Genomic DNA, 26,550 nt, shown 5'->3' on the forward strand with positions numbered 1-26,550 from the left:
CTTCCCCTTTCCCAAACATGTTCCGGATGTTTCACAAGTGAAGAAATTTCCTCCGGTTACATTTGGTTTCGAAGTTCCTTTAGGGTTGAAGAGGTTGGTTTCATTTGGTTTCGAAGTTCGTGTAGGATTCACAAGGTTGGTTTCGTAGTTCCTTGAGAGTTAAATAGGTTGGATTTATTTGATGTAGTTCCTTTAGGGTTCAAGAGGTTGTTCCGTAGTTCCTTTTTTTTTTTGGTTGAGGAGGTCGGCCATCGTTAACAACACACCATAGCTCCGAACATTGTCAGAAATGGCTGTCATGTTTCGCCTTATCGTGCATTCCTTCCTTTCTAGATAGTACGATGACTTCCTTCCCGTGCCTCTGTAACTCATCTCTGGTAACTCATATCTCGCCGAGTTCCACTGTACCCTTTATAATAACAGGGCCCTCAGGAGACCTAAGGTTAATAACAAGAGGGAATTAATAATGGAGTTATCTTCACGTTCAAATTAACCCAAAATAACCACCAGAAATATCTTAATAGCACGGTCGCCCTCAAGTGTATGGACCAGAGAACGAATGAGGCCTTTTTCTTTGTCTGTTCCGGGCGCCACTTGGCTTACGCGGGAAACTGTGAACAAGGATGAAAATGATTTGATATTGTTAATAAAGTTATCAGTATTAATTGATCAGTAACTAATTCTCAAGTACATTAATATGAATATCAATATTTACTGCATTCATTCTATGGCTCGCTTTATCCTTCCTTCTAACTTTTATATTTTTTGAGGGTTTCTCCCACAGCATCCATCCGTTTATTTCTCGTTGTTGTACTCCATCTTCTTTTTTTATTCCCACTTTGCTGCATGCATGCATCGTCTTCTTGCTCGTCTACACCATCATTCCACCTTTGTCAACCCGCATCGGCGTGCACCGCCATGTTCCTCGGTCCTTTTTCTCGGATTCCCGCCTTTCTTTATGTTGCGTCGGTCTTGTCGAGAACTGATGTCACTCCGTCTCTTGCGTTGCATTCCTCCCTCTCTCTCTTTTTTTTTTTTTATATAATCTGTTTATGGCCGTCAGTGGTTCTATTTCCGCCATTTCTACATACCACTTTCATCGCTAGCTTTCAAACTACCCAATTCCCACAAGCCGGCCATCAAAACCTGGATTCAAGGCGAGGGATAATGATTAACTTGTGCAACCTACGATTTTTGATATCTTTTCCAGAAAATAATGGAATTATCTAGTTGGAATTATTTTTATCATTATTATTATTATTATTATTATTATTATTATTATTTTATTATTATTATATTAGAAGCTGCAGTGTATTATGACTGGTTGGCGGGACTGAGTGACCGCGGGCGTATTAACATTCCTGGGTGTCGCTCCCGGCTGCTTATTTTAATGCGTCACAATACTCTCCTACACACACACACACACACACACACACACACACACACACACACACACACCATTCCCGGGGTAAAAATATTTTCAATCAGTACTTTTGTGCTGTGGGATGACCAGATATAAACCAGGGCCCTCCAATTACAGCAGTGCCACGCTAACAGCAGGAATCGGCATTTATTCTTTCAAGAGGTCGTTAAATGCGCCGCTGATCCCGGCGATGGTTAACTTGGCTAAAGTCATGTCTTTGAACTCGAACTAGTTACCAGGAGTCAATTATCCCTCACCGGGATCATGGCGGAGGCTTGCAATATCGTGCGATAAATTTCATGGCTCATCTACCTTACCTCGCATTCCGCTGCTCATCGCGCATCAGGATCCAACATTATTTCCATTTCGTCCATTTTCTCTCCATATTTTCCTTGTGGTAGTTGCAGCTTCGTGTGATGAAATAACCTCACTCAATTTTCTCTCAACGTGATTGGCTATCGTTGGAACTATCGTTGTTTGGTAGTAAATTACCCTCAGGCTGTGGCCACTATTGTCAATATATTTATATATAGGTATGTGGTAACTTGTCATCTCATTCAGAACTTAGAAATATCTGAAACGGTTGACTGCAATTCTCCATGCCTTCGTAAATGTACCGGTATATATATATATATATATATATATATATATATATATATATATATATATATATATATATATATATATATATATATATGAACGTTTTAAGTATACAGGACTGAGAGACAGACGAATGTAAACATCACCGACAAAATAGATATCTTCTTTTGAGTCGTTGATGAATAAATAAATCCCACATTAAGGACGTAGGATAATATGTCTGCCTATATTTTCTTTTGATCTGGGAGTGGTGGCAGGAGGCGGGGAGGCAGCGTACCTTGAGAATGTGAGCCGGGGAGCAATTATCAAGTATTGCCAGAGCCAGTTAGCCCACCAACCCTCCTCCTCGCCGGCACCAGGGGCAACTTTTCTCAATCATAGACATTCTCTCTCTCTCTCTCTCTCTCTCTCTCTCTCTCTCTCTCTCTCTCTCTCTCTCTCTCTCTCTCTCTCCTGGACTACGACAAGATGAAGCCCGCTTTATATTTTTGGTTTTGGTTTTAGGGATATAAATATTTGTATATGTAAGTAATGCTTTATAAAAAAAAACTTTTTCGATTGTAATTCAACCCAGCAACGGGTAGTTAGAGTTTGAATGTAGTTTTAGTGACCGTTGAACGGATTATGAATGGTTTTCGATAACGGAAGGTGCTTGAAACCCCCTAGGAAAAAAAAAAAAAACAGCATTTTACCCCCCCCCCCCGCCACTTAACTATGGTGGCTTCACATATATGACCTGACCGCTCCAAGGTTCAAGTCAAAAACCGTAGCCCATCACAACTAAAACTCGTCTCTGTCTCCGTCGTCTAGTCAAAGACGACATTTGTCACCTTGAGGATTTAAAAAAAAAAAAAAAACCGAAAGGCCCACGAACCAAACTCACCTTTTAACAACCTCTCAAACCTCGAATGGCTTACTATACAAGTATGTAGCGGGGAGTGAATGATGATAGAAACCAGCCCGACTGCTTTGTTGTTTGCCCGCTCGTTCGTCCTGGGCAACACAGACCCGACTGCAGTGCTGGGGTCATTGGGTGTGCATTCCTGGATAAAGAATGTAGGATTACCAAGTCCCACCAGAGGCACCATATTCAAACTTAAGCTTGCTTTTATGGCAGCCATGTTCATTATTCCCTTTTTATCCTCGCGTTCGCTGCAGGAGGCCCTGAGCGTCCTCGCACCCTCTGCAACTGATAGAATGAGCGATTTTTCGCTAGATCAATTCAAAAGGCTCACACACATAAGCGTCCGCTGAGAGGAAACGTCAATTAGGAAATTCTTGGAAAAGGGCAACTGTCTCGAAAGGGAAGCGAGTGGCAGGGTTTGAGGAGGAATTCATATTTTTTTCGGAGGCATTGTTGAAGGCGAGGCTTATGACATGGCATTACTTTAGCAAGCTTATCTCACTTCTTCCCTATCGGGCGACGGGGATAATGATGACCATAGCAACCTTATCTCTTTTAATATCTACTATAAGAGTTTGTGTTAGCTTTCCTATTCAGCGTAGTCAAATAACTGGTACCGTTTGAATGCAGGGAGAGGGGATTTTTCCTCCCGAAATTTACAGTTTTGATAAACCAAAAAATTTTTTGAAGTGTGAATCTTTTTTTTCTTTCAGTTTGGTTATAGTGATATATGGAATATCCTCTTAAATGGCTAACATAAACTTACAAAAACTTACAATTGGAATGTATGATATATTGATATTGTTATAATGTACAAAATATCTATTAAATGTTCCTTGATTATGCTTAAATCGTAGAGCATAAAAATATGCCCAGTTGCTAAGGTATGATGGCTTAGCCTTCGTTAGAAAACGGGCCGTCATCATACCCATGGGTCGTACCGTCGTGCTCAAGGGTCGTAACGTTGTCGTGCTCAAGGGTTGTGCCGTCGTCGTGCTCTAGGGTCGTACCGTCGTGCTCAAGGGTCGTACCGTCGTACTCAAGGGTCGTACCGTCGTACTCAAGAGTCGTACCGTCGTGCTCAAGGGTTTTACCTTCGTGGCCAAGGGGCAAATAGTTAACAAATCAAGATAAAAACTTCTCGAAACTTGAATTTCAGTCAAGATAGACAGCCCTTGGAAAGATAGATTTCAGCAAGTGACTGAAACATTCAATTACTTTTGCCTTATATATATATATATATATATATATATATATATATATATATATATATATATATATATATATGTGTGTGTGTGTGTGTGTGTGTGTGTAGAATTACCGCCAGTTTTATGTTAATTCAATTACTCGAATATGCATGTGTCCTGGAGTTATATTGACATTGAATGCAGGTTTTATTATACCCCATTTGGGCCCCAAAGTGTACAGGGCGGTAGTGATTGCTGATAGATTCTTGGAAAGGTTTGAAACAGTTAGGCTGGTAAGGAAGTGAGTGGTAGGGGCGAGGAATTTGAATGATGCCCACATTGTTAAGGCGAGGCTATATATATATATATATATATATATATATATATATATATATATATATATATATATATATATATATATTTCTGATTATCGATCCATCGTACTTTGCAACCATCTCGCCGACATGATTCAAAAGTCTGTCAATAAAGTTGAAACTGTGATGGTTCGCCGCTTTTATTCTAATGGGCTGCAAAATGAGGGAAAATCTAAAACACTAGTCTTCAATTTCTCTCTGGGATTTATGGTCGTGCTCAAGGGGTCATGCTGTCGTGCTCAAGGGGTCATCCTGTCGTGCTCAAGGGGTCATACTGTCGTGCTCAAGGGGTCATACTGTCGTGCTCAAGGGGTCATACTGTCGTGCTCAAGGGGTCATGCTGTCGTGCTCAAGGGGTCATGCTGTCGTGCTCAAGGGGTCATGCTGTCGTGCTCAAGGGGTCATGCTGTCGTGCTCCAGGGGTCATGCTGTCGTGCTCAAGGGGTCATGCTGTCGTGCTCAAGGGGTCATACTGTCGTGCTCAAGGGGTCATGCTGTCGTGCTCAAGGGGTCATGCTGTCGTGCTCAAGGGGTCATGCTGTCGTGCTCAAGGGGTCATACTGTCGTGCTCAAGGGGTCATGCTGTCGTGCTCAAGGGGTCATGCTGTCGTGCTCCAGGGGTCATACTGCCGTGCTCAAGGGGTCAAACACAACTCAATGAACTCGCGTCGCGGGCAATGATCCCGACCCCCTCCCCCTCCCTCTCTCCCTAGCCCCCTCGCGTCTGAACTCTACCCCACCACCAGGGTGGCGATGTCTGTCAGCTCTCTGAGCCATTCTCCAGCCTTACCACGTAACTAACAGCTTCAGGAAGTAACAACTGCCTCATTCGCATCTATTAAGACTAGTCAATGTCATGCATGTACTGAAACCTGATCGTACCGTCCCCCCCTAAAAAAAACCTAGCCCCTACGAACTATTCTTCAGTTTGCTTAGTATTTATATCCCTAACTTTAGCCTATTCACAGCACGTCGACTTCCATATATATACCACATCGTTCCAAGGCATTTCAGCTCACCATGGTTGGCCCTTTCAACCAGCCTGTGCTTATATCACTCCCTCGTCTCTGTCCTCACTTGAAACGGTCAAACCTGCCTCACACCACTTATCCTTGGGCATTCCAAGACATTCACTCTACTTCCTCAACTTTATTTCTTCCAAGTTGCTTATTCAAGCATAGGAATAAAGAAACTGATTCACACTGAGAGAATAGGGTCCAGAGGAGGGAGTTGAAGATGGGGTGATCAGAATCCATAGAGCTAAAATGTAGGGAAAGGCTCTGTAGGCTGTATGAGTGTATGTGAATGGAGGAAGTTTTAAGGGTGGACACCTCACGAAAGTAGAATTCCCCCCCCCCCCCCCCCGTGCCAATAGATGATTATAAATAGGGACTAACCATGGAAGAGTGAAAACTTAGGTGTGACTCGATCACACAACTTTTTAAGAGATTTTAAATCAGTTGTAGGGATGTCAACAGTAAGATGCCAAAGACAACGAGTGATATTAGGAAATTAAGCAAGAAACTTGTTTAGGCATCACGTTAAAAAGAAAATATTACAGCATCAGATTATTTGATGAATGTTATTAAAATAAATGATAAAATTATGATTGCTTACAGCAAATATTTATTTTTAAAAGAAGTTGCGCGATATTGGAGAAATTCGAGATAGGTTTGAACGATTGTGGACCTCCCTCTATGTACTGTACATATATTTTTTTTTCCTTTATTGCAACTGAGATGGCACGGGCAACCGAAGCCCTAATTAAGGCAATTTCATTAATGCAATATACCCATTTTATTGACCAACTCCTAAAGGGTGGATGAACAGCTGGGGAGACTGTGGACTGACAAGTCATAACTAGGATTCGAACCTATGCACTCGACCCTTAACTGTCAGGAACGCTTAACCTCTACAACACAATCATCCATATAACGAATAACCACAAATAGGTAATTAGTGCATAGGGGTCCCACGAATGTTAAACGCCTTCTACCTACTGGAGTTATGGCTAATAATAAATACGTAATCACTGGATACAAAGCAATTTCTTTTCTTCTTCTGACATGACGTCGCCATTGCTGTCTGCCTTCCTTGGTTGTCTGTCCTCCCACATGGGCAGCTGTCAGGGTGGAAATACGACCCAAGGGAATTACATTTAACTAGGGCCACAAAAAAATGGTCGGGGTGGTGGTGGTGGTCGGCCAATTAGCCTACGGGATAGGGACGCGCGTCTTCAGGTCACCCGCTTTCCAAGACCCATTCTCGTTCGTTTGAAAAGAAGCGCAAAAATCTACTAATTCCTTTCCATTATTCTATTTCATTCATCCACCTCTCTTTTAAAAGTACCGTTTTCCCTTTTTTTTAATATAGGTTGTGATTAAGTCACTCCTCGCTCTTCTCTCTTCCATTGTGGACAAGTTTAAGGCCCCCTATTATTATAACCTTTCCCTGTAACTCAGCTCATCCATTCAGATACAGTATTTGTTACCCCTCGTCTCGATTTACTTTATAGTAGGTTTAATTGTGCTTCTTTGAAAGTGCTATGGCTAAATATAAGCAGATTTCAGTTTTGGTCTAACTGTAGGGTGTATAGGAGTGCATATATATTTGCTGTAGAGAGGAAATGGTTTTTGGGTCAACAAAATGTCATATCTACCATGCTAACTTTTGCCTCTCTTTTACGATGACAGGGTAATTATCTTACATCATTATCATTATTACTTTTTCATCCAATGCCAAGGCTTTTGTATGGAAAGGGAAGGTTAAACCTCCATTTACGCTGATGGCGACCCGGGATGTTAGTTAGATACGGGAAAAACAGAGTGGGGAAAGAAATCCAAAATAATGCCATTGCTTAATAACGCCACTGCAAAATAACGCCATTGCTGTTAGATATATCAGGGGCTTCAACGTAAAATATTCCCTTAAGTCTTTGGGAGGGAATGATGTAATGTTTATAATAATATGAAAGGTTATTACTGGTGGATCCTTCTTTATGAGAACCTTACGAATAAGAAAAGACCATGATCTCCAATACAATGAAAGAATTGGGGAGTGTGGAGGGATTTGGAGACAATAGAAACCAAACAAATAGGTTGGAACGTTCAAACTTCTGTGTGGATAATTGTACTAATGCAATATATATATATATATATATATATATATATATATATATATATATATATATATATATATATATATATATATATATATATAGTGATTTCACGTGATGAGAAGGTGCAGGATAGTGAAAAGGCTTCTTTTTTTTTTTTTTAAAGTGACTGAACTATGGTTTGGAAGAAAGGGGTCAGTCTAAGAGGAAGGGGTGATACAGGCCTTTATTCCTGCAAAAAAAAATAACCCTTGCTGTACATTTAGGAGAGACAGAAGCATGGCTATAAGATAGTCAGAAGTTGTCTTTTTAGAAGATGAAAATCCTGGGTTGATTTACTGACAGCCATTAATGCCAATATTAGCTTTTCGAAAGAGGAACCAGATGGATATATGCGGTGACGAGATGTTTAGACGAGTGGGGTCAGATGAACAAAACCGGGAATGAAGTCATTTTCCCTGTAGTACGAAGGGTTAGAGTATTGGCAGATATATCATGACATAACTAGGATGGTCGATGATTTTTACTCCCGGTCGTTAAGAATAGAGAAAACCAGATGACAGTAACTGGAAGAGAAGTCTTCCACTATGTGACGTCAAATTTCGCTTTTCTACTGTTTTTTTACGTCTCTCTTAACCGCCAGCCTGACTTGAAAGAAAGAAATTTTCAAACTATCTTCTAAACCAGGGCTGTATAGCCTTTACTTATTAAGCACAAGACTGTGTATAGCCTAGCCAAGCAGTATTGTATCAATGGAGTGACTCAAACACGCAACCTTATAGAAAAACTGAAAATGGCGCCAAGTTTCTTGTTTGGCCTTACGTTGCTAGCCTACGCTGTGTCTTTTCCGAAGGCGTGAACACCAAGAATCTACATGTTAGTTACTAGCTGATACAAAGCTGTCAAGAACACCCTACTCCCTTGCCTCCCAAGCTGCTGTAGCCACAAGAAACCTACAATATGACCAGCTCTTCTCCGACCCCTACTACCAGGAGCAGTACACCATACTAGCCCCTCCTATTTGGCGCTCATCACGAATGACCCATCTACCACCCCTCTGCAGCCATGGGTCGTCGGATATTCATAACACCGTCGCCATCTATTCTCCATTGCAAGGAAAAGAAAATTACTATACCGTCTAAAGAGTTTCACAACGACTAGGAAGTAAACGGGGCAACTTCAAATGGACATCGACCTCAGCTCCAGCAGGAGGAGGAGCAGCAGCAGCAGCCCAAACCAACCAACGCATTGTGCATATCTTCATCGATTCCGGTGCCTGGACCCGTAAATGCCAAGGATCAAGAACTATCGTCTCTCATCACACGGAAGCTGTGAACACAGGGGCCCGTGTGTTTTTTTTTTATGGCTCCTTTGTTCCCCATCGTGTAGACATCCTCCACAGCCTTCTTAAAAGATTGGAGAACGCCCTATGCCCCTCTGGAGAGGCTTATAGCTGCAGCTGATGCCTGCAACACTGATAAAGGCAGTAAAATTCTATCCTGCTCACTCGACATGCTCCCTCCAGCCCCTTGCTTTTCCTCATTTAATCATCAACAAATGGCTGGCCACTTGTTTTTCATTTCAAGAGTAATGGCATTAGCCTTTTTTAAAAGGCCGGAAGTGCAGGACTTGCGACAGTGAACTCGCCCTTTTTCGTTCCTGTTCGGCACCCGCCATTTCCCATATAGTCGAGAGTTCCACATCCTTGAAGCTTACCCACAAGACTAGGTCGTTCCACAGCGTCAAGAGGAGCTAACAAATACGATGGGTGAGGCCCTTACCTCACCACTTTCCTCAACGCTATTTTCCCCAAAACACAGCCTCTGTGGGACTAGTGTGAGGTAGCAGCACTCGCTCAGTGTCGGGAGGGCTTGACTTACCTCACCTGTGATGACTTAAATGGTTGTTTACAGCCATTAATGCCCCATCGTCTGGTCTGCCTGTGACATTTGACGACCTGGCTGCTTTGAAAGACTGTGGGAAGTCTGTAGTGTGTCTGTGTGTATGTGTGGGATAGAGAAAGTATATTTGGAGCGACGTCTTGTGTCAACCAAACCGTAGAAAAGTTGCTGTATACTCAAATCCATCAAATCCTACAGATCGCACAGGCGCCTTTCCACAAGTGTCCCCCATCCTTCTCGTTGGCTGCGATATTTTGATGGGTATTGGCTGCCCTTCCCAGTCGTCTGAGGGTATACCAGTGTTAGATATATCAGCTGAATCCGTGCCTTCCTCCATGATTGGATAGACAAGCGTACCTCATATCAATATCATGGAGTACGTACACATTTTGAGATAATCCTTACGAGGGACTTCCACCTTGACACTGCTCGACACCACACACACACCTCCCCAAAATGCAGTGGAGCTGGCGATGGATTAAACTGGGAATTGCATTTTACACTCGTGGATCATCACACCATCATTAAACTTGGGCTGACAGACTTCTGGTTCGCCTTTTCACGAATGACACTCCAATACATAGATTTTGGCTGGTGTTCTGACGATTATTTTTTTAAAATCATTGTCACGATGCATTCGGTATATGAAGAACACTTGAGACAAACCTTCTGAAGTGGAAGAAAAAGGCAAGTAATAAATCTTCATGTGGACGCAAATTTCAACTTAGAATTGATCGAGTTGATTTGACCTTTGCGATCAATGAACGAGTTTTTTTCTCAGACTAAATTCCACTTCCTCAGCTCAGCTAGGATCAATATGGTGTATATATGGATATGCATTTTCTTTGTACGCCGCAAAGCGATCCATCTATAGCTCCAGTTCAGTGATGTGCTGAAATATATAATGTAGAAAAAATATTAATATAAAATACCACGACATTAAAAAGTTGAAAATATTTATGTTTGAAGACATGAAGGCCAAGAATTATTACGACATGAAGAGGAAGTCTGTTAAGAGTTCAGTCCTTGAAACTGTACCGACTTATAAGCAGAGCACTAAAGAAATGTAACCTATTTACGATTTATTGATATTTTATGATTGACAGAAGTTTGGAGCCTGAATGTAATTTACCCACCCCATAGAATTGAGGCATGGGAGCCCGCAGAAATATTGTCAGGGGCAGGGCTTGAGGCGAAACATTGGTGTAAGGTATGAGATTGTACACTGTAAGCAGACTAAGGGAATACGCGTCGTGTTAGTTTAAACAAAAAAAAAACAAATTTACAATTACAACCATAAAAAATTGCTCAAAATATTTAGTTTGATTCAAGTATAACCATGAAAATCCCACATATTCATTTGATTGTAAAAAATTTACGAGCAAGGCAAGTGCCTCTCCTGCTATCCATTCCTAAAGGCACCTATGAAAAGGGGATGAGAGGAATGGTAATAGATTAGAGAATGAGATAAAAATAGAATAGTTATTGCTACCCGTTTTCTATGTGAGATCTAAACACGAGTTGGCGAAGGTCTCCCGCGGAGAGTAACCGCCTTGAGAGACGAAGGTTCATTGTTGTCATTTACTTTAATTTCTTTATTTTCTCGAAAGTTTACCAAAATAGGTATCAAAATGTCGGCTCGTCGTGCCACCCACGCTGGCAGTTGGTATACTGACTCTGGTAAGTTGGTAAGGTCGTTATGGGCGAGTGTCTTTGGTGAAGTAGGGTGAGGGGGAGGAGGAGAAATGACAAATCCAGGGTCATCCCCCTGGCCCAGGAAGGAGGTCAGTTGACCTGTTATGGTTTGGGGTCACCGTAATACTGGCAGGGCCTGTTGACCTCATTCCTTGACGAGCATGTCTGTTATGAATATGAATATCTTGTCACTGTTCTTGGAAACATCTGGAGATCCTAGGGTCAGGGCTGGATCACTTTTTCGAATAACTTTCTCATTCTCGGGTTTCCCCTCGAGGTGGTCTCTAAGGGTAATTATTTAGGATAAATGAGTAAATATTTAGTTCAAGGGCACCACTATACTAACTTTAGGGTCGCGTTTCGACTGTGGTTAAGCACTGGCATGGTAAGTGTATGTGGGATAGAGTAACTGGAAGATCGTGTCTTTTGTTATTATGTGAAAATTGGGATGATAGAGGGAAGGGTTATGAAGATCAAGGAAAGTGAGGGGTTAAAGAGTTTAAATGAGGGTCAAACATATCTGGAAATCACGAAAACATGGGGAAACCCTCAATTAACATCCCGTACCAGCTGACATATGCAATACTGTCAATATTGTGAAAATGAAGTTGGATTAGGGTTCCATGTGCATATGCCATTTCTGGGCACTACGTGTATGGCACCCACAAATGCACACCAGTGCATTAACCACTTCAGGCGAACATTTTTTTCGCCGTATTCCTGGTCTAAAGTTGATGCCATTAATGTTGCTACAAGTCGACTATCTCTTTGAAAAGCAAGACATATCTTGGTTTTTGATAGATATTAGATGAGGTTTTTATAGTTACTGTAGATTTTTCTGTGTTTTACCTGTATTTACATAAATCACACTTTCCTTGATCTTCATAACCCTACCCACCAAGTAATGTATTTTTCTGGGATGATAGAATGAATTGGTTTTATAGTATATTCTATTTACTTCACTTCCATTAAAACACGTTTAGTGATGTTGTGAAATCAATATCATGGTGCTCTAAGGCTACATAATCACCTGGTAATGTAGTGTAAGGGTGAAATTTCATTGTAGGAATACTGCGGAAATAATGGAACATGGGTGACTTTGCAGTTTATTGGTACTGCAGTGTGAGGAGAACAGCATAAGAATGGTGGAATGTGATAAGGAGCAAATTTTAGTTGATTTTACTGTATGTCGATAGTTGGGATAGAAGTAGGTGACCAACATGAAGAAATCAGCAAGAGTTATACAAAGTGATGTAGCTGTCCAAAGCTGCTGAAATTTTACCTAATTTTCGATGTTATTTGTAGAAATGTGATTGTTATGGTTTGTTGTTTACATCCACTTGCTGGATATTGTGTTCACATCAGACGGTAAACGAACGCAACAGCCAGGTGATGGAAGTCGACAAGTTTAGCAAACGTTCTTGACCATATGGATGTAGGCTGTAAACAGTGGTATCATTGGTATATTTTGATTGCAAGTATAACTTTGAAAATTATGGTAAATAAAATTCTAGAAGCTATGTCAGGCTTACATAGGTTTTGCTGGTCTGTGTTCCATTTTCCCTGACCTTCATAGCCCTTTTCTTTATCAAGTTTTTTTTACACAAAAATGAAAGATTCCAATCATGCTTCCTTAGTTTATTCTGCATGGTAAATTGTACCATTAGATAAGAAATTCTTTTAGATTTTATTGTTGAAATGGTCATTACACTGGATTCACCTTACAGTGTTTGAAGATTAGAGAAAATATGGGATTAAAGAAAATGAATGGTCATTACACTTGATTCACCTTACAGTGTTTGAAGATTAGAGAAAATATGGGATTAAAGAAAATGAAAGTCGGTGCGTGATAGAGCAGAAAGGTTTTGTTGCAATATTTGGACGGTAACATTGAAAGTATGATAGTTCATGGCTTCTAGGTGAATTTAGGTGAAGTTTTTAAAGTTTTTTGTTCTTAACTATAATTGTTTCACTACTTTTGCATTAATTTATTCTAATTTTCATTGATCTTCATACCCCTCCCCATGTTTGATTTTTCTCTTTTGTGTGTGTGTGTATGTGTGTATCATGGAATGAATTAAAAAAGTTCCTTATGTTCTGCTGCTCTTATTCAATAATTTTTTTGTGGCACTTACTTATCAAAGCAAAGGCGCATTTTTTTTTCTTTTTTGCTGTACTGAATGTGGACTTCTGGTGTTTAGGGGTGCCAGAAATTTGTCATGGGAATATTTTTTACTTTGGTTTTCATTGGTAGTATATGTGTGGAGAGTACAGTAAGACTGTGAAAGTGTGATTGGGATCATATTTTACTCTTTATTAAAGACTGACTTGATAGTAGGGAGGGCTTTGAAGCTCAGGGAAAATGTTGGGTGGTTATGAGAAATCTATATTTAGACAGTGAAGTTATAGAAACATCACCTTTCTTTTTGTAATAATTGAAAACTCATATTTATGCTTTCATTTGCAATTGTTGATTTGTTCATATCATCTAGTAGAAGTTGCCGTAAGAAGCAATTCTTAAAAACAAACAAAACTTGAATGAAAGTCATAGATATTTTATACACCAGACTCTTTTTATAATGCCTTTGGTTTACTTACTGCTGTTTTTGTATACTTTGCATGAAATCTGTTTTGTTCTGATTTTGATGACTTTATTTCCTTATTTTTTTTTCTTTGTGAATAACATACCCCATTCAAGGCCCTCTTTGGTGAAAGGAAAGTGTTAAAGGGAAAAAATTAGAAATTGATACTGAAAGGGTTGCATCGACCCATGTCGTATATAACTGTACACTTGAGTTGATATTCATTCTGCGTAATAATTACATTATATTGAAAAAACACTCCACAGACAAGAAAGTTTAAAAGCTCATTTGTATGACAAAATATTACTTTTAATTTTCTTGGTAGCTTGCATTTATTGCTGGCTTTGCGTCATGATAACATCATGTGTTGGATGTTCTTGGGAAATTATTGATTTAGATTTAGAAGTTCTGCACAAAGAGAATCTTTTGTTACTATATGATTTACTCCATTGTGTGATGTGTCACTCAGCAGTTCACTTAACTCAGTAGAAACTAGAATTTAGAATAGTAGAAACTAGAATTTAGAATGATAAAAGATGAGCAGGGAAGCAAGAGCATAAATGGAAACATTTCTGGGAAGACTTCTGTTTAATGGTAGATTATTGGGTGCGGATTTTTGGGGGGTTGGTAGTGATATTTGTGTCCCAGATTGGTATATATTTTTTTTTTTGTCGGGGTTGTATGATTGTTTTTCTTCTTACCCTTTTACCTTACAGTTTCCCTCTGCTTCACTGCTCTTCTAAATATATTGGAGCATTACTATTGTGACTGACTGTCCTCAGAAATATCTGCCCCTTAGTAGTTAACTTTTACTGAATGTCACCTGAAAGATTTTCTTTACAGCCGTGGCACTTACCTTCACCTTTACTTTGTCAATCAGCTGATATTTACCATATTTTCTTTATTATTTGAATATGTGATTATGTTCTCTTGCTTCCATCCATTTACTGTGTGGCTATGTTGATTCAGAGGAAGGTGGTTTTGTTATTCTCATCAGAAAGCTTTTGAATTATTTATGATTAAAGAAAGATACTTGAATTATTTTATTGTAATTAAAGAAAGACTTGCAAAGAATGAATTATAGGGATTATTTTATGATCTTTTCAATGAGATAATTTTTTTATGGCTTAGTTCACTCCATGGAAAGTTAGGTGTAGTTTCCTGCTGTCAAGTTATTTAGAGTTGTAGGATAAGAAATATGGATCCCAAGCATGATCTAGCATCTTAATGTATTCTCCATGTATGGTATTAGCATTTTATTTCCTTATATACTGATTAAAACGATGATTTTCAAGATTATGTGCCCCTTTGAATTTTGTAACCTGAAGGGGCTATGGTCATTCATTTACTGGAGAGGACATTACAAGATGAAAATTCCCTCCTTATGCTCTTAACGCTGCCTCACTAACGTGGGAAATGGCAAATATGTATGAAAAAAAGAAAAAAAAAATATGTATACATTTTTTTTCCATACTATTTTCCATTTCCCACATTAGTGAGGTAGTGCTAAGAACAGAGGACTGAGCCTTTGAGGGAATATCTTCACTTGGCCCCCGTCTCTGCTCCCCTTTTGGAAAATTAAAAAAAATGAGAGGGAAGGATTTCTAGCCCCCTGCTCCCTCCCCTTGTAGTTGCCTTCTACAACACGCAGGGAAAACATGGGAAGCATTCTTTTTCCCCTATCCCCAGGGATGCTATATATGTATATGTGTGTGTGTGTGTGAAAGAAGAAAGCTGAGAGTAAATGTGAATAAGAGCAAGGTTATTAGGTACTGTAGGGTTGAGGGACAATCCATTTGGGAGGTAAGTTTGAATGGAGAAAAGCTGGAGGAAGTGAAGTGTTCTAGATACATAGGAGTGGATTTGGCAGCGAATGGTACCATGGAAGCGGAAGTGAGTCACAGGGTGGGGGAGGGGGTGAAAGTTCTGGGAGCGTTGAAAAATGTGTGGAAGGCGAAAACATTATCTCGGAAAGCAAAAATGGGTATGTTTGAAGGAATATTGGTTCCAACCATGTTATATGGTTAAAAGGCATGGGCTGTAGATAGAGTTGTGTGGAGGAAGGTGGATGTGTCGGAAATGAAATGTCTGAGGACAATATGTGGTGTGAGGTGGTTTGATTGAGTAAGTAATGAAAGGGTAAGAGAGATGTGTAGTAATAAGAAGAATGTGGTTGAGAGAGCAGAAGAGGGTGTTTTGAAATGGCTTGGTCACATGGAGAGAATGAGTGAGGAAAGATTGACAAAGAGGATATATGTGTCAGAGGAGGAGGAGACAAGGAGAAGTGGGAGACCAAATTGGAGGTGGAAGGGTGGAGTGAAAAAGATCTTGTGCGATTGGGGCCTGATCATGCAGGAGGATGAAAGGCATGCAAGGAAAAGAGTGAATTGGAGCTATGTCGTATACTGGGGTCGACGTGGTCAATGGATTGAACCAGGGCATGTGAAGTGTCTGGGTTCCGGTGCATTACACATGACGGCTAGAGACTGAGTGTGAACGAATGTGGCCTTTGTGGTCTTTTCGTATGGTGGGGTGGCGACGGGAATAAATAAAAGCAGTGAGTATGAATTATGTACATGTGTATATATGTATATGTCTATGTAGGTATATATATGTATACGTTGAAATGTATAGATATGTACATGTGCGTGTGTGGATGTGTATGTATAGACATGTGTGTGTGGGTGGGTTGGGCCATTCTTTCGTCTGTTTCCTTGCGCTACTTCGCTAACGGAGGAGACAGTGACTAAGTATAATAAATAGATAGAATAAATATATAGGCATAGGGGAGAAAGAATGCTTCTCACGTATTCCTGCATGTCGTAGAAGGCGACTAAAAGGGGAGGGAGCGGGGGGCTGGAAATCCTCCCCTCTCATTTTTAATTTTCCAAAAGAAGGAACAGAGAAGGAGGCCAAGTGAGGATTTCCCTCAAAGGCTCAGTCCTCTGCTCTTAATGCTACCTCGCTAATGCGGGAGATGGCGAATAGTATGGAAAAAAGAATATATATATATATATATATATATATATATATATATATATATATATATATATATATATATATATATATGAGATGTTTAAGGACAATATGTGGTGTGAGGTGGTTTGATCGAATAAGTAATGAAAGGGTAAGAGAGATGTGTGGTAATAGAAAGAGTGTGGTTGAGAGAGCAGAAGAGGGTATTTAGAAATGGTTTGGTCACAGGGAGAGAATGAGTGAGGAAAAATTGGCAAAGAGGATATATGTGTCAGAGGTGGAAGGAACGAGGAGAAGTGGGAGACCAAATTGGAGGTGGAAAGATGGAGTGAAAAAGATTTTGAGTGATCGGGGCCTGAACATGCAGGAGGGTGAAAGGCATGCAAGGAATAGAGTGAATTGGAGCTATGTGGTACACTGGGGTTGACAGCTGTCAATGGATTGAACCAGGGCATGTGAAGCATCTGGGGTAAACCATGGAAAGTTCTGTGGGGCCTAGATATGGAAAGGGAGCTGTGGTTTCGGTGCATTATACATGACAGCTAGAGACTGAGTGTGAACAAATGTGGCCTTTGTTGTCTTCTCCTAGCACTACCTCACACACATGCGGGGGAAGGGGGCTGTCATTTCATGTGTGGTGGGGTGGAGACGGGAATGAATGAGGGCAGACAGTATGAATTATGTACATGTGTATATATGTCTGAGTGTGTATATATATGTATATGTTGAGATGTATAGGTATGTATATGTGCATGTGTGGATGTATATGTATATACATGTGTCTGTGGGAGACAACGACAAAGTATAATAAATGAATAGATAAATATATATATATATATATATTTTTTTTTTTTTTTGCTTTGTCGCTGTCTCCCGCGTTTGCGAGGTAGCGCAAGGAAACAGACGAAAGAAATGGCCCAACCCACCCCCATACACATGTATATACATACGTCCACACACGCAAATATACATACCTACACAGCTTTCCATGGTTTACCCCAGACGCTTCACATGCCCTGATTCAATCCACTGACAGCACGTCAACCCCGGTATACCACATCGCTCCAATTCACTCTATTCCTTGCCCTCCTTTCACCCTCCTGCATGTTCAGGCCCCGATCACACAAAATCTTTTTCACTCCATCTTTCCACCTCCAATTTGGTCTCCCTCTTCTCCTCGTTCCCTCCACCTCCGACACATATATTCTCTTGGTCAATCTTTCCTCACTCATTCTCTCCATGTGCCCAAACCATTTCAAAACACCCTCTTCTGCTCTCTCAACCACGCTCTTTTTATTTCCACACATCTCTCTTACCCTTACGTTACTTACTCGATCAAACCACCTCACACCACACATTGTCCTCAAACATCTCATTTCCAGCACATCCATCCTCCTGCGCACAACTCTATCCATAGCCCACGCCTCGCAACCATACAACATTGTTGGAACCACTATTCCTTCAAACATACCCATTTTTGCTTTCCGAGATAATGTTCTCGACTTCCACACATTCTTCAAGGCTCCCAGAATTTTCGCCCCCTCCCCCACCCTATGATCCACTTCCGCTTCCATGGTTCCATCCGCTGCCAGATCCACTCCCAGATATCTAAAACACTTCACTTCCTCCAGTTTTTCTCCATTCAAACTCACCTCCCAATTGACTTGACCCTCAACCCTACTGTACCTAATAACCTTGCTCTTATTCACATTTACTCTTAACTTTCTTCTTTCACACACTTTACCAAACTCAGTTGCAGCACGTGCTGTCAATGGATTGAACCAGGGCATGTGAAGCGTCTGGGGTAAACCATGGAAAGTTCTATGGGGCCTGGATGTGGAAAGGGAGCTGTGCTTTCGGTGCATTATTACATGACTGCTAGAGACTGAGTGTGAACGAATGTGGCCTTTGTTGTCTTTCCTAGCGCTACCTCGCACACATGAGGGGGGAGGGGGTTGTTATTCCATGTGTGACGAGGTGGCGATCGGAATGAATTTTAGGCAGACAGTATGAATTATGCACATGTGTATATATGTCTGTGTGTGTATATATATGTATACATTGAGATGTATAGGTATGTATATTTGCGTGTGTGGACGTGTATGTATATACATGTGTATGTGGGTGGGTTGGGCCATTCTTTCATCTGTTTCCTTGTGCTACCTTGCTAACGCAGGAGACAGTGACAAAGCAAAATAGATAGATAAATATGATATAGATATTTTTGGTTCTTGTAGATATTTGTTGTATCTGTAATAAAACCAGAAGAATAATTTATTAATGACTGAAAGTTTAAGGTAGGTCAGCTTTTTCATTTGATATGTTGATGTATCATTATTCATATTTCTCTTCAGCCACAGATCTGGCACGCCAACTGGAAGGCTGGTTAGGACAAGCAGATCTCTCACATGGCCCTGCACGTGCCATTATTGCTCCGTAAGTATTTGTAAAGGTTTTTTATAAAAGTTTGAATGCATTTTCATTCTTCTTAAAGCTATATCACTTGTCTTTTAGAGATTTAAAAAACTTCTAATGTCATTAAGAGACACCTCTTGATGTAAAATATCAAGAGAAATTATACAAGCTCTCGTGTAATGAAGGTCTGGTGATCGTAAGGTTCAAAGGATTTTGCTGCTGTCCTTATGCAGTTAAACAACACTGAAAGTAGATTTAAGTAATTTTTTCATGGATGCTTTTTCCCACTGTTACTGCAGGTTAGTGCTTGCAAAATCTCCTCCAAAGTTTCTGGTGCTGACTTTCATGAAAATTTCCAATACTGAGGACCCAGTGGGAGTTTACACAATATTTGCTGTAGATTTATGCATATTGTGTGGCTGTCATTTCATAGATATGAAACATGATAGGTGCTTTCCTTAGGGAGATAGAATGTGTGATAAGAGTGAGGGTTGGCACAGGAAATGCACTTCTGAAGAACTTTCCATTCTCTTAGATAACCTCTTAAACCCTTGTAATTAGCTGGCATTCTTAGTCTTGGTAATTTTATTTTCAACCATACATTACCCTTACATTAAACCAGTGCTTCGTAATATCCTTTTTGACTATCTTATTGTTCAGCTTCTTCTCGTGGCCTATGATTTCTGTCTTGCTGTACCTCTTGAAGAATTGTTCTCTGTCAACATCATCCAACTGACTTAGAAACTTATTACCCTTACATTAAACCAGTGCTTCGTAATATCCTTTTTGACTATCTTATTGTTCAGCTTCTTGTCGTGGCCTCTGGTTACTGTCTTGCTGTACCTGTTGAAGAATTGTTCTCTGTCAACATCATCCAACTGATTTAGAAACTTAACAGCTGTTGTAAGCCCCCCCCCCCCCCCTCTCTCTCTCTCTCTCTCTCTCTCTCTCTCTCTCTCTCTCTCTCTCTCTCTCTCTCTCTCTCTCTCTCTCTCTCTCTCTCTCTCTCTCTCTCTCTCTCTCTCTCTCTCACATTGCTACTATAGCAGGCAGCTTTGCAGTCCTAAACCTGTCTTTGTAGTGCAGTCCTCTTAATTGAGGTACCCTCATAGTTGCACTTCTTTGTACCTCCTCAATCAAATCTTTTTTTACATTTTAAGGTTTGGTGACCCAACTTTTGAGGCTTAGTCCAGCTTTGGTTGAACATATGTTGTGAATAGTGTATGAAACATACATTTTTCCATTTGCTTGAATTTGATTTTAGTATTTGCCAGTAGACAGTTCACCTGCTTCACAGTTCTTTTGTGTAGTTATGGTGACAGATTAGACCCAGTATCAACTCAAGGTCTCTTTCACAAACAGATCCTTGTAGTATATTTCCTGTTTGGTAAAAATCATGCTAAGGCCATCTGTCACTCTGTCTCACCCTCATTGATTTGTTGACTCTCATCATCCATGTTTTTTTTTACCAACTTTGGAGTTTAGCCAGGTCTCCCTGTAGGCTGGTTAGGTAGGAGTCCAGTCCATCAGGTAAATCATTTACTTATGCCAGGTGTAGCAGTTGGTCCAGGACCAAGCCCTGCAGCACACTTTTTGTAGCTCCAGCCCACTTTGTAGTTGCATTCCTCATCTGTGTCCTTTCATCCTTTCCACAAAGGTAATCTTCTATCCAGTGAATGAGTCTGCATCTTGTTCCTACCCATAGTTCTAGCTGCTTCTTCACCCTATGATAGGGTTTAGTGCCATGGGCTCTCTGGCAGTCCAAGAATGCACAGTCTACTCATCCCTCTTTTTGATCAAAGATAGATCTTATCTTGTCATAGAAATCAAGAAGATTGGTAATCATGACCTCTTTTCTCTGAAATACTGTTGCCTGTCAGTTTGGTAGTTTCTTTAGTGCAAGTAATCATTCCTTTTCTTTCTAATTATTTTTTCCATTGTTTTACAAACCAAGCATTTTAGTGAGACTGACCTGTAATTCAGCACAATTTTCTGATCTTTTATAAACATAGGTGCATTTGCTCTCTTCCTCAGTTTTAGAATTACCTCTTACTCTTGTGATCTATAGAACAATATTTCTGGAAGCTTAGTAAGAAGCTCTGCACCTACCTTCAACATGTATGAAGTGACTTCATCAGGACCATGAGTATATATATGTATGTTTATATGCAAAAGAAAGTAGCAGGTATGGAGGAATGAGATATGTGTATCATGACTGCTTTTTCAGAAAATAGTCTATATGGGCTTCTCAGTAAGAATTAACATTCTCACTTCAAAGTTTTCTCACAATTTGCATAATATTGAATTACATGTCTCATGCTTTGATCATTTAAGCATCCATGTCTTTGAAATATCCATATACAAATTGATTTAATTTTATTAGTTTCCCTCTCTGAATTAAAGGAAGATCTGGTACCCTTGGAATATACATCCATGTCCATGTTCTTGTGTACATCCACACATAGTTAAGTTTTACATCCATGTTCAGTCCTCGGCTACTGTTTAACGTTATGATCATGTAACTTGATATGCAGATGAATATTAATGAGCACTTCAGGATCCATTTAGGTCACCCTGACCTACATTTCATGCCTCAGAAGCAAACTTCATAATCAGCGATTGTCCTGTTCTTATATTTGATATGAACCTCTTGTTTGTAGATCATTTAGTGTTGATTGTCATGACATCCACTGTAAGATCCCAATAATCGATATTCAGTATCTTTAGCAAACTGTCAGTAAGATACTAGCAAGTGAAATGAATTATGTAAAAAAATGATGTTTATTAGAGAATGAATAGATTAAGGAGTCAGAAAACAAGTAGGTATTGTATTAAGAAGAGATAGTTGAAGTAAAAGATGGATTACATATATGTTAATGGATTTGTGAAAAGAATGAAAATGGATAGATCAACTGAAAGACAGCATTAGTGTGTGAAACACAGGGAGTAGGACTCGGTGCAACAAAAGGATGAGAATGAACTTCAATATACCAAACATGATGTAGAAACTGACATGAAACGGTGAAAGCAGAGAAACATCCATGTAGCAGTCCAGATAACAGTCGCATATCCTGGGGATAGGGGAGAAAGAATACTTCCCACGTATTCCCTGCGTGTTGTAGAAGGCGACTAAAAGGGGAGGGAGCGGGGGGCTGGAAATCCTCCCCTCTTGTTTTTTTTTTTAATTTTCCAAAAGAAGGAACAGAGAGGGGGGCCAGGTGAGGATGTTCCCTCAGAGGCCCAGTCCTCTGTTCTTAACGCTACCTTTGCTGATGCGGGAAATGGCGAATAGTTTGAAAAAAAAAATATATATATATATATAAATATATAATTTTTTTTTTTTTTGTGGCAGCCATGCTCCATGTTAACAGAACTGCTGAGTAAGGAAAAATCTTAGACCTGATATTCATAGATAATGATGTACTTGTTCAGGACATTACTCTCACCAAACATACTCGATCAAAACATGATCAAGTTGCAGACAGTCTTGAGTAGTAACCCTGAATCCTTAAAGGACTGACCACTGAGGGAACATTTTGCAGAAGTATTTCTTATGACAGCTGTGTAAACTGGGTTGAGATTAGGAAAGACCTGTTGTTCTTCTGTAAGAGAATATTATGAATAATGTATTCCCAGTTAGTTAATAGAGAAATTAATCTTAAACTTTCTTTGTATGAACCAAGCACATCCCAAAGAGAAGGAAAGGAAAAAAAAAAAAATTGGAATATGAATATTTATATAGAAAGTGAGATGCAGTCCTTTTCAGTCATTCGCAGCTCTGTTCACTGAAGAGGCAAAGGTCAGAATTGGAAATCAAAACAATTGATTAACATCCAAAACATCAAAATATGCAAATGCATTAGGAACAAAGAGCTGTGCAAGATATAGAAATATTCCTCAATTTATGGCACTACTACTGCTACACAGTAAGATAGTTTAAACCTTTTTTCATTATTGGCTTCCCACATACAGAGATGAAAATATAGACTGTATAAATCAGTCGTTATTTAATGAGTTAATGAACATGCTCAGAATTGATTGCTCAGTAGAATGCTTTATAATCAGTTATTTTTTAGTGACGTACTAGAAATCAGTTGTGCTCCAACTGTTTTTATCATGAATCAGGTTACCTGCGCTAAGTATCATGGGCAGACTTCAGCTTTAAGAAAAAGTGGTCTTCAGAATCATATTCTTAAGATTTTCATATAGATATCTCAGTCAAGGAAATTGAACTGGGCATTCTTTAATGAGAAGATGCAGCTCATGAGTGTGTCCTGCATTACTGAGTTTTAAAGAAGGTTCCCCTTAATATGTATATTCATTTTGGGCTAATTTTTCCAAATATGAAGTGTCTTACTTGTTGTGTTTTAGCTTTAACTTTATTTTGCGAGTACCATTACTGACATGTATGGAACTTTCTTTTCATTTGTTCACTGTTTTTCCCTCTCACAGGTATTTCTTTGATTTTAATAGCAGGGTAGCAAGTCTACCCTAGGGAATTTGGCATCCTTGCTCTTTGCCAGCCTATGGGATTAGTGATCCAGGTTGTGAAAAATTAATTCTTAGAAAAGATGCATGCCCTTATGCAATTGATCCTCTTCATGGAAGTAGGATGCAGCTAATCACAGAAGGTAGTAAGATAGGTAAATTTTTTATGGAATGTTTTTGCTTTCCATTATACTCTATTGATCACAGAATGCTTTTTATAATTATGATCAAAAGTCAGCGTAGCTACTAATGAGAATGTATATACAGTTACTAAGTAACTTCTAGTATTTATATTGGCTAATGAAAATGTGAAGCAATATACAAGTAGAGATTGTATTGACAGTTTTATTAACTACTTTACTGGCATGATTGTATCAGGTAAGCCAGATCTGCATGTTTATCTGTTCATTTCAGTGCTTGTGTGTGAAGAAGTAGAAACCCAAATTTGTTTTGGTGCTTTAACTTTCTGGCTATTAATACAGGTACTCTCTTTCATAACACATTTCAGACATGCGGGATATCAGTACAGTGGATCTGTAGGTGCCTATGCCTATCGACAAGTCTCTCCAGTTGTTGTGTAAGTATTAGCATGCCTAAGACTACGTGTACAGTTAAGCATTTTATTTTCAGTAAATAGCTGTTTATAGATTCAGCTTGCTTTGTTTCATGATGTTGGTCTATCAAGTTCCTCTGAATTTTTTGGTGTTGGAGTTCTTTTGTATCTTTATGGAGGAATGTGGAAAAAATCAGTGTAGGTTACAATGGTTATTTTTGTATTGTAGCTTAAAGATCCCATTATGAGAGTTCCATGGCACAGATAGTTGACCATATCCCCTGGTTGGACCTAAGAAGTCTTAGAGAAAGGAGACACTGAAATTTTGTCTTAGATGGGGAGTCGAGGATTATATTTTTTTTGCCTCTTCATTTGGATGGTGATAACATAAGGTAGGATGGGTCTTGTGTGGGGTCTTTTTGATGGGTGATGGCCAGATCTGAGGCATGACTGTATGGCATGTGTTTCTCTGCGAGGATGCATTTTGAGAGTGGTCCTAGGGATGGGCGAGGGGATGCATGGTGAATGTTATGTATATAAATGTTTTATTTTTCTGGTACAGGCAGGTGGAGGGGGATTTGGTTATACAGGTTGAGCATCCCTAATCCAAAAATCTGAAATTTTTCATTTTATTAGTGGTATTTCATATTTTTTTTATTAAGTACTAATTTGTGAATAAGTGTAAGGAAATGATTACTCATCTGTAGCATAACACTTAGAGTCAGGAATGAAGGTGATGCCAAACAATCACAGAAGTTGTGACACCTTTAGCTTTCTGATGGTTCATTGTTACTCAAACTTAGTTTCATGCGTAAAATTAAAAAAAAGATATTGTATAGATTACATTCAGGCTATGTGCATAAGGTGCATATGAAACATAAATGGGTTCCATCCCCAAGATATCGCAATTGCATGTGCAAATATTCCAAAATCCCACATTATCCAAAATCCGAAGTACTTCTGGTCCGAGGCATTTCAGATAAGGGATACTCAACCTGTATAGGTAATGTCTGACAGCAGTAATCTGTGTACCTATCTTGTTCAAATGTGTTTTCGGCGGTGAAATGCGACTGCATGTAGGTTATATGTGTTGATGGCTTGGGTACACCCTGATGTGATTCTTCGACCTTTTTTTGTCTTGGAGATTTTGTGATTTGGATATGCCTTAGTATGTTGGTGTTGTCGATAGGAGGTAGTAATATCATGCATGTATCATGTATGATACACAGTATTGATGATGTTTTGTTGAGAGGAAAGGGTTGGTTGAACAATGTGATGGATGGATGTATGTTTGATTTGTATTTGTCTTGTGTCAGTAAGATGATTGAGGATGTATGTTTGATTGTGTTTGTATGGTATCATTATGATAATAAGAGGACTTTTGGAGGGATACTGTTGCACAGTTGTGGAGGAGCCACTGCCCAAGAAGTATGAAGCATTTCTTAGCTATTTGTGGCTTCTGGCATTTTGGGATGCTGTGATGTTATGATGAGGTCACATGCATAAGAAATGGCAAGGATGTAAGGGGCTAGGGCAAGGTTGAAGAGACTGAGGGATAGAATGGCTCCCTTAGGTGCTGTATGGGTGGCTGTAGTTTTTATGGTATGTGGTATTGTTCTGTATGATTTGGGCTTGCCACCTAGAGAAAAAGTTCTTAAACCACCATTCTTCAGTTCTGTAGTGTGATGATTATTTTCTCCATCGGTTTGTGGTAGGATACTGTGTTTACCTTTGTATGCTTTGTTTATTCCTATAATGATCAGTATGATGTTGACTGGGTGTTTGGGGAGATTGAGCTTTAATTAGAAACATTAGGTAGAAGTAGTGGGTGGGAGTATTAGACAGAGGTAGTCATTAGGAACATTATATAGAATCCTCTGCAAACACTGTGCTAGACTTGCCCTCTGCCAGTAGCCTGTTAAGAGTGAGACAATGAAGCCTGAGAAGCAGCACTGGAGTTCTTTAGTTATGGAGACTGTTGCTATGGCAACCCCTTTGAGGGAGTTCTGATTAGAATGGGCTTCAGAGATATAGATAGATGACAGGGAGTGGAGAGTTATGAATGAGTAATTGGGGCACAGTCCATGTTGTGAAGGGTATATGAAGATATTAGGAGTGAATCCTTTAAGGGTCAGCCTTTCTTGGACTTAAGAGACAGTGATCAGAATGGAAATGGGATGGTAGGAAGTGGGGAGGTTTGCGAGTCCTACAATTGATATTTTGTTTGCCAATAACCAGATTGTTGGTATGCGGATTTTGGGTCAAGATTAATTGAGTATAGATTTGAGAATTTGGATGGCCTTAGAGTCAAGGCACTTCATATGGATGCTAGAAATT

The 26,550-nt window shown here is 39.7% G+C and overlaps 1 protein-coding gene across 1 annotated transcript in view; it reads left to right on the forward strand.

The window, feature by feature from the left end:
* Positions 1–11,035: 11,035 nt before the first annotated feature.
* LOC139751841 (protein MEMO1) overlaps positions 11,036–26,550 on the forward strand; it is an 81,081-nt gene continuing 65,566 nt past the window's right edge. Inside the window, exons 1-3 of the mRNA XM_071667469.1 lie at positions 11,036–11,184; positions 19,112–19,193; positions 24,169–24,237. Of these exons, the coding sequence (XP_071523570.1) occupies positions 11,136–11,184; positions 19,112–19,193; positions 24,169–24,237 (200 nt within the window). The 5' untranslated portion in view covers positions 11,036–11,135. The remainder of the gene's footprint in view (positions 11,185–19,111; positions 19,194–24,168; positions 24,238–26,550) is intronic.

The sequence above is a fragment of the Panulirus ornatus genome, chromosome 12 (assembly GCF_036320965.1).
Source record: "Panulirus ornatus isolate Po-2019 chromosome 12, ASM3632096v1, whole genome shotgun sequence".
Lineage (NCBI taxonomy): Eukaryota > Metazoa > Arthropoda > Malacostraca > Decapoda > Palinuridae > Panulirus > Panulirus ornatus.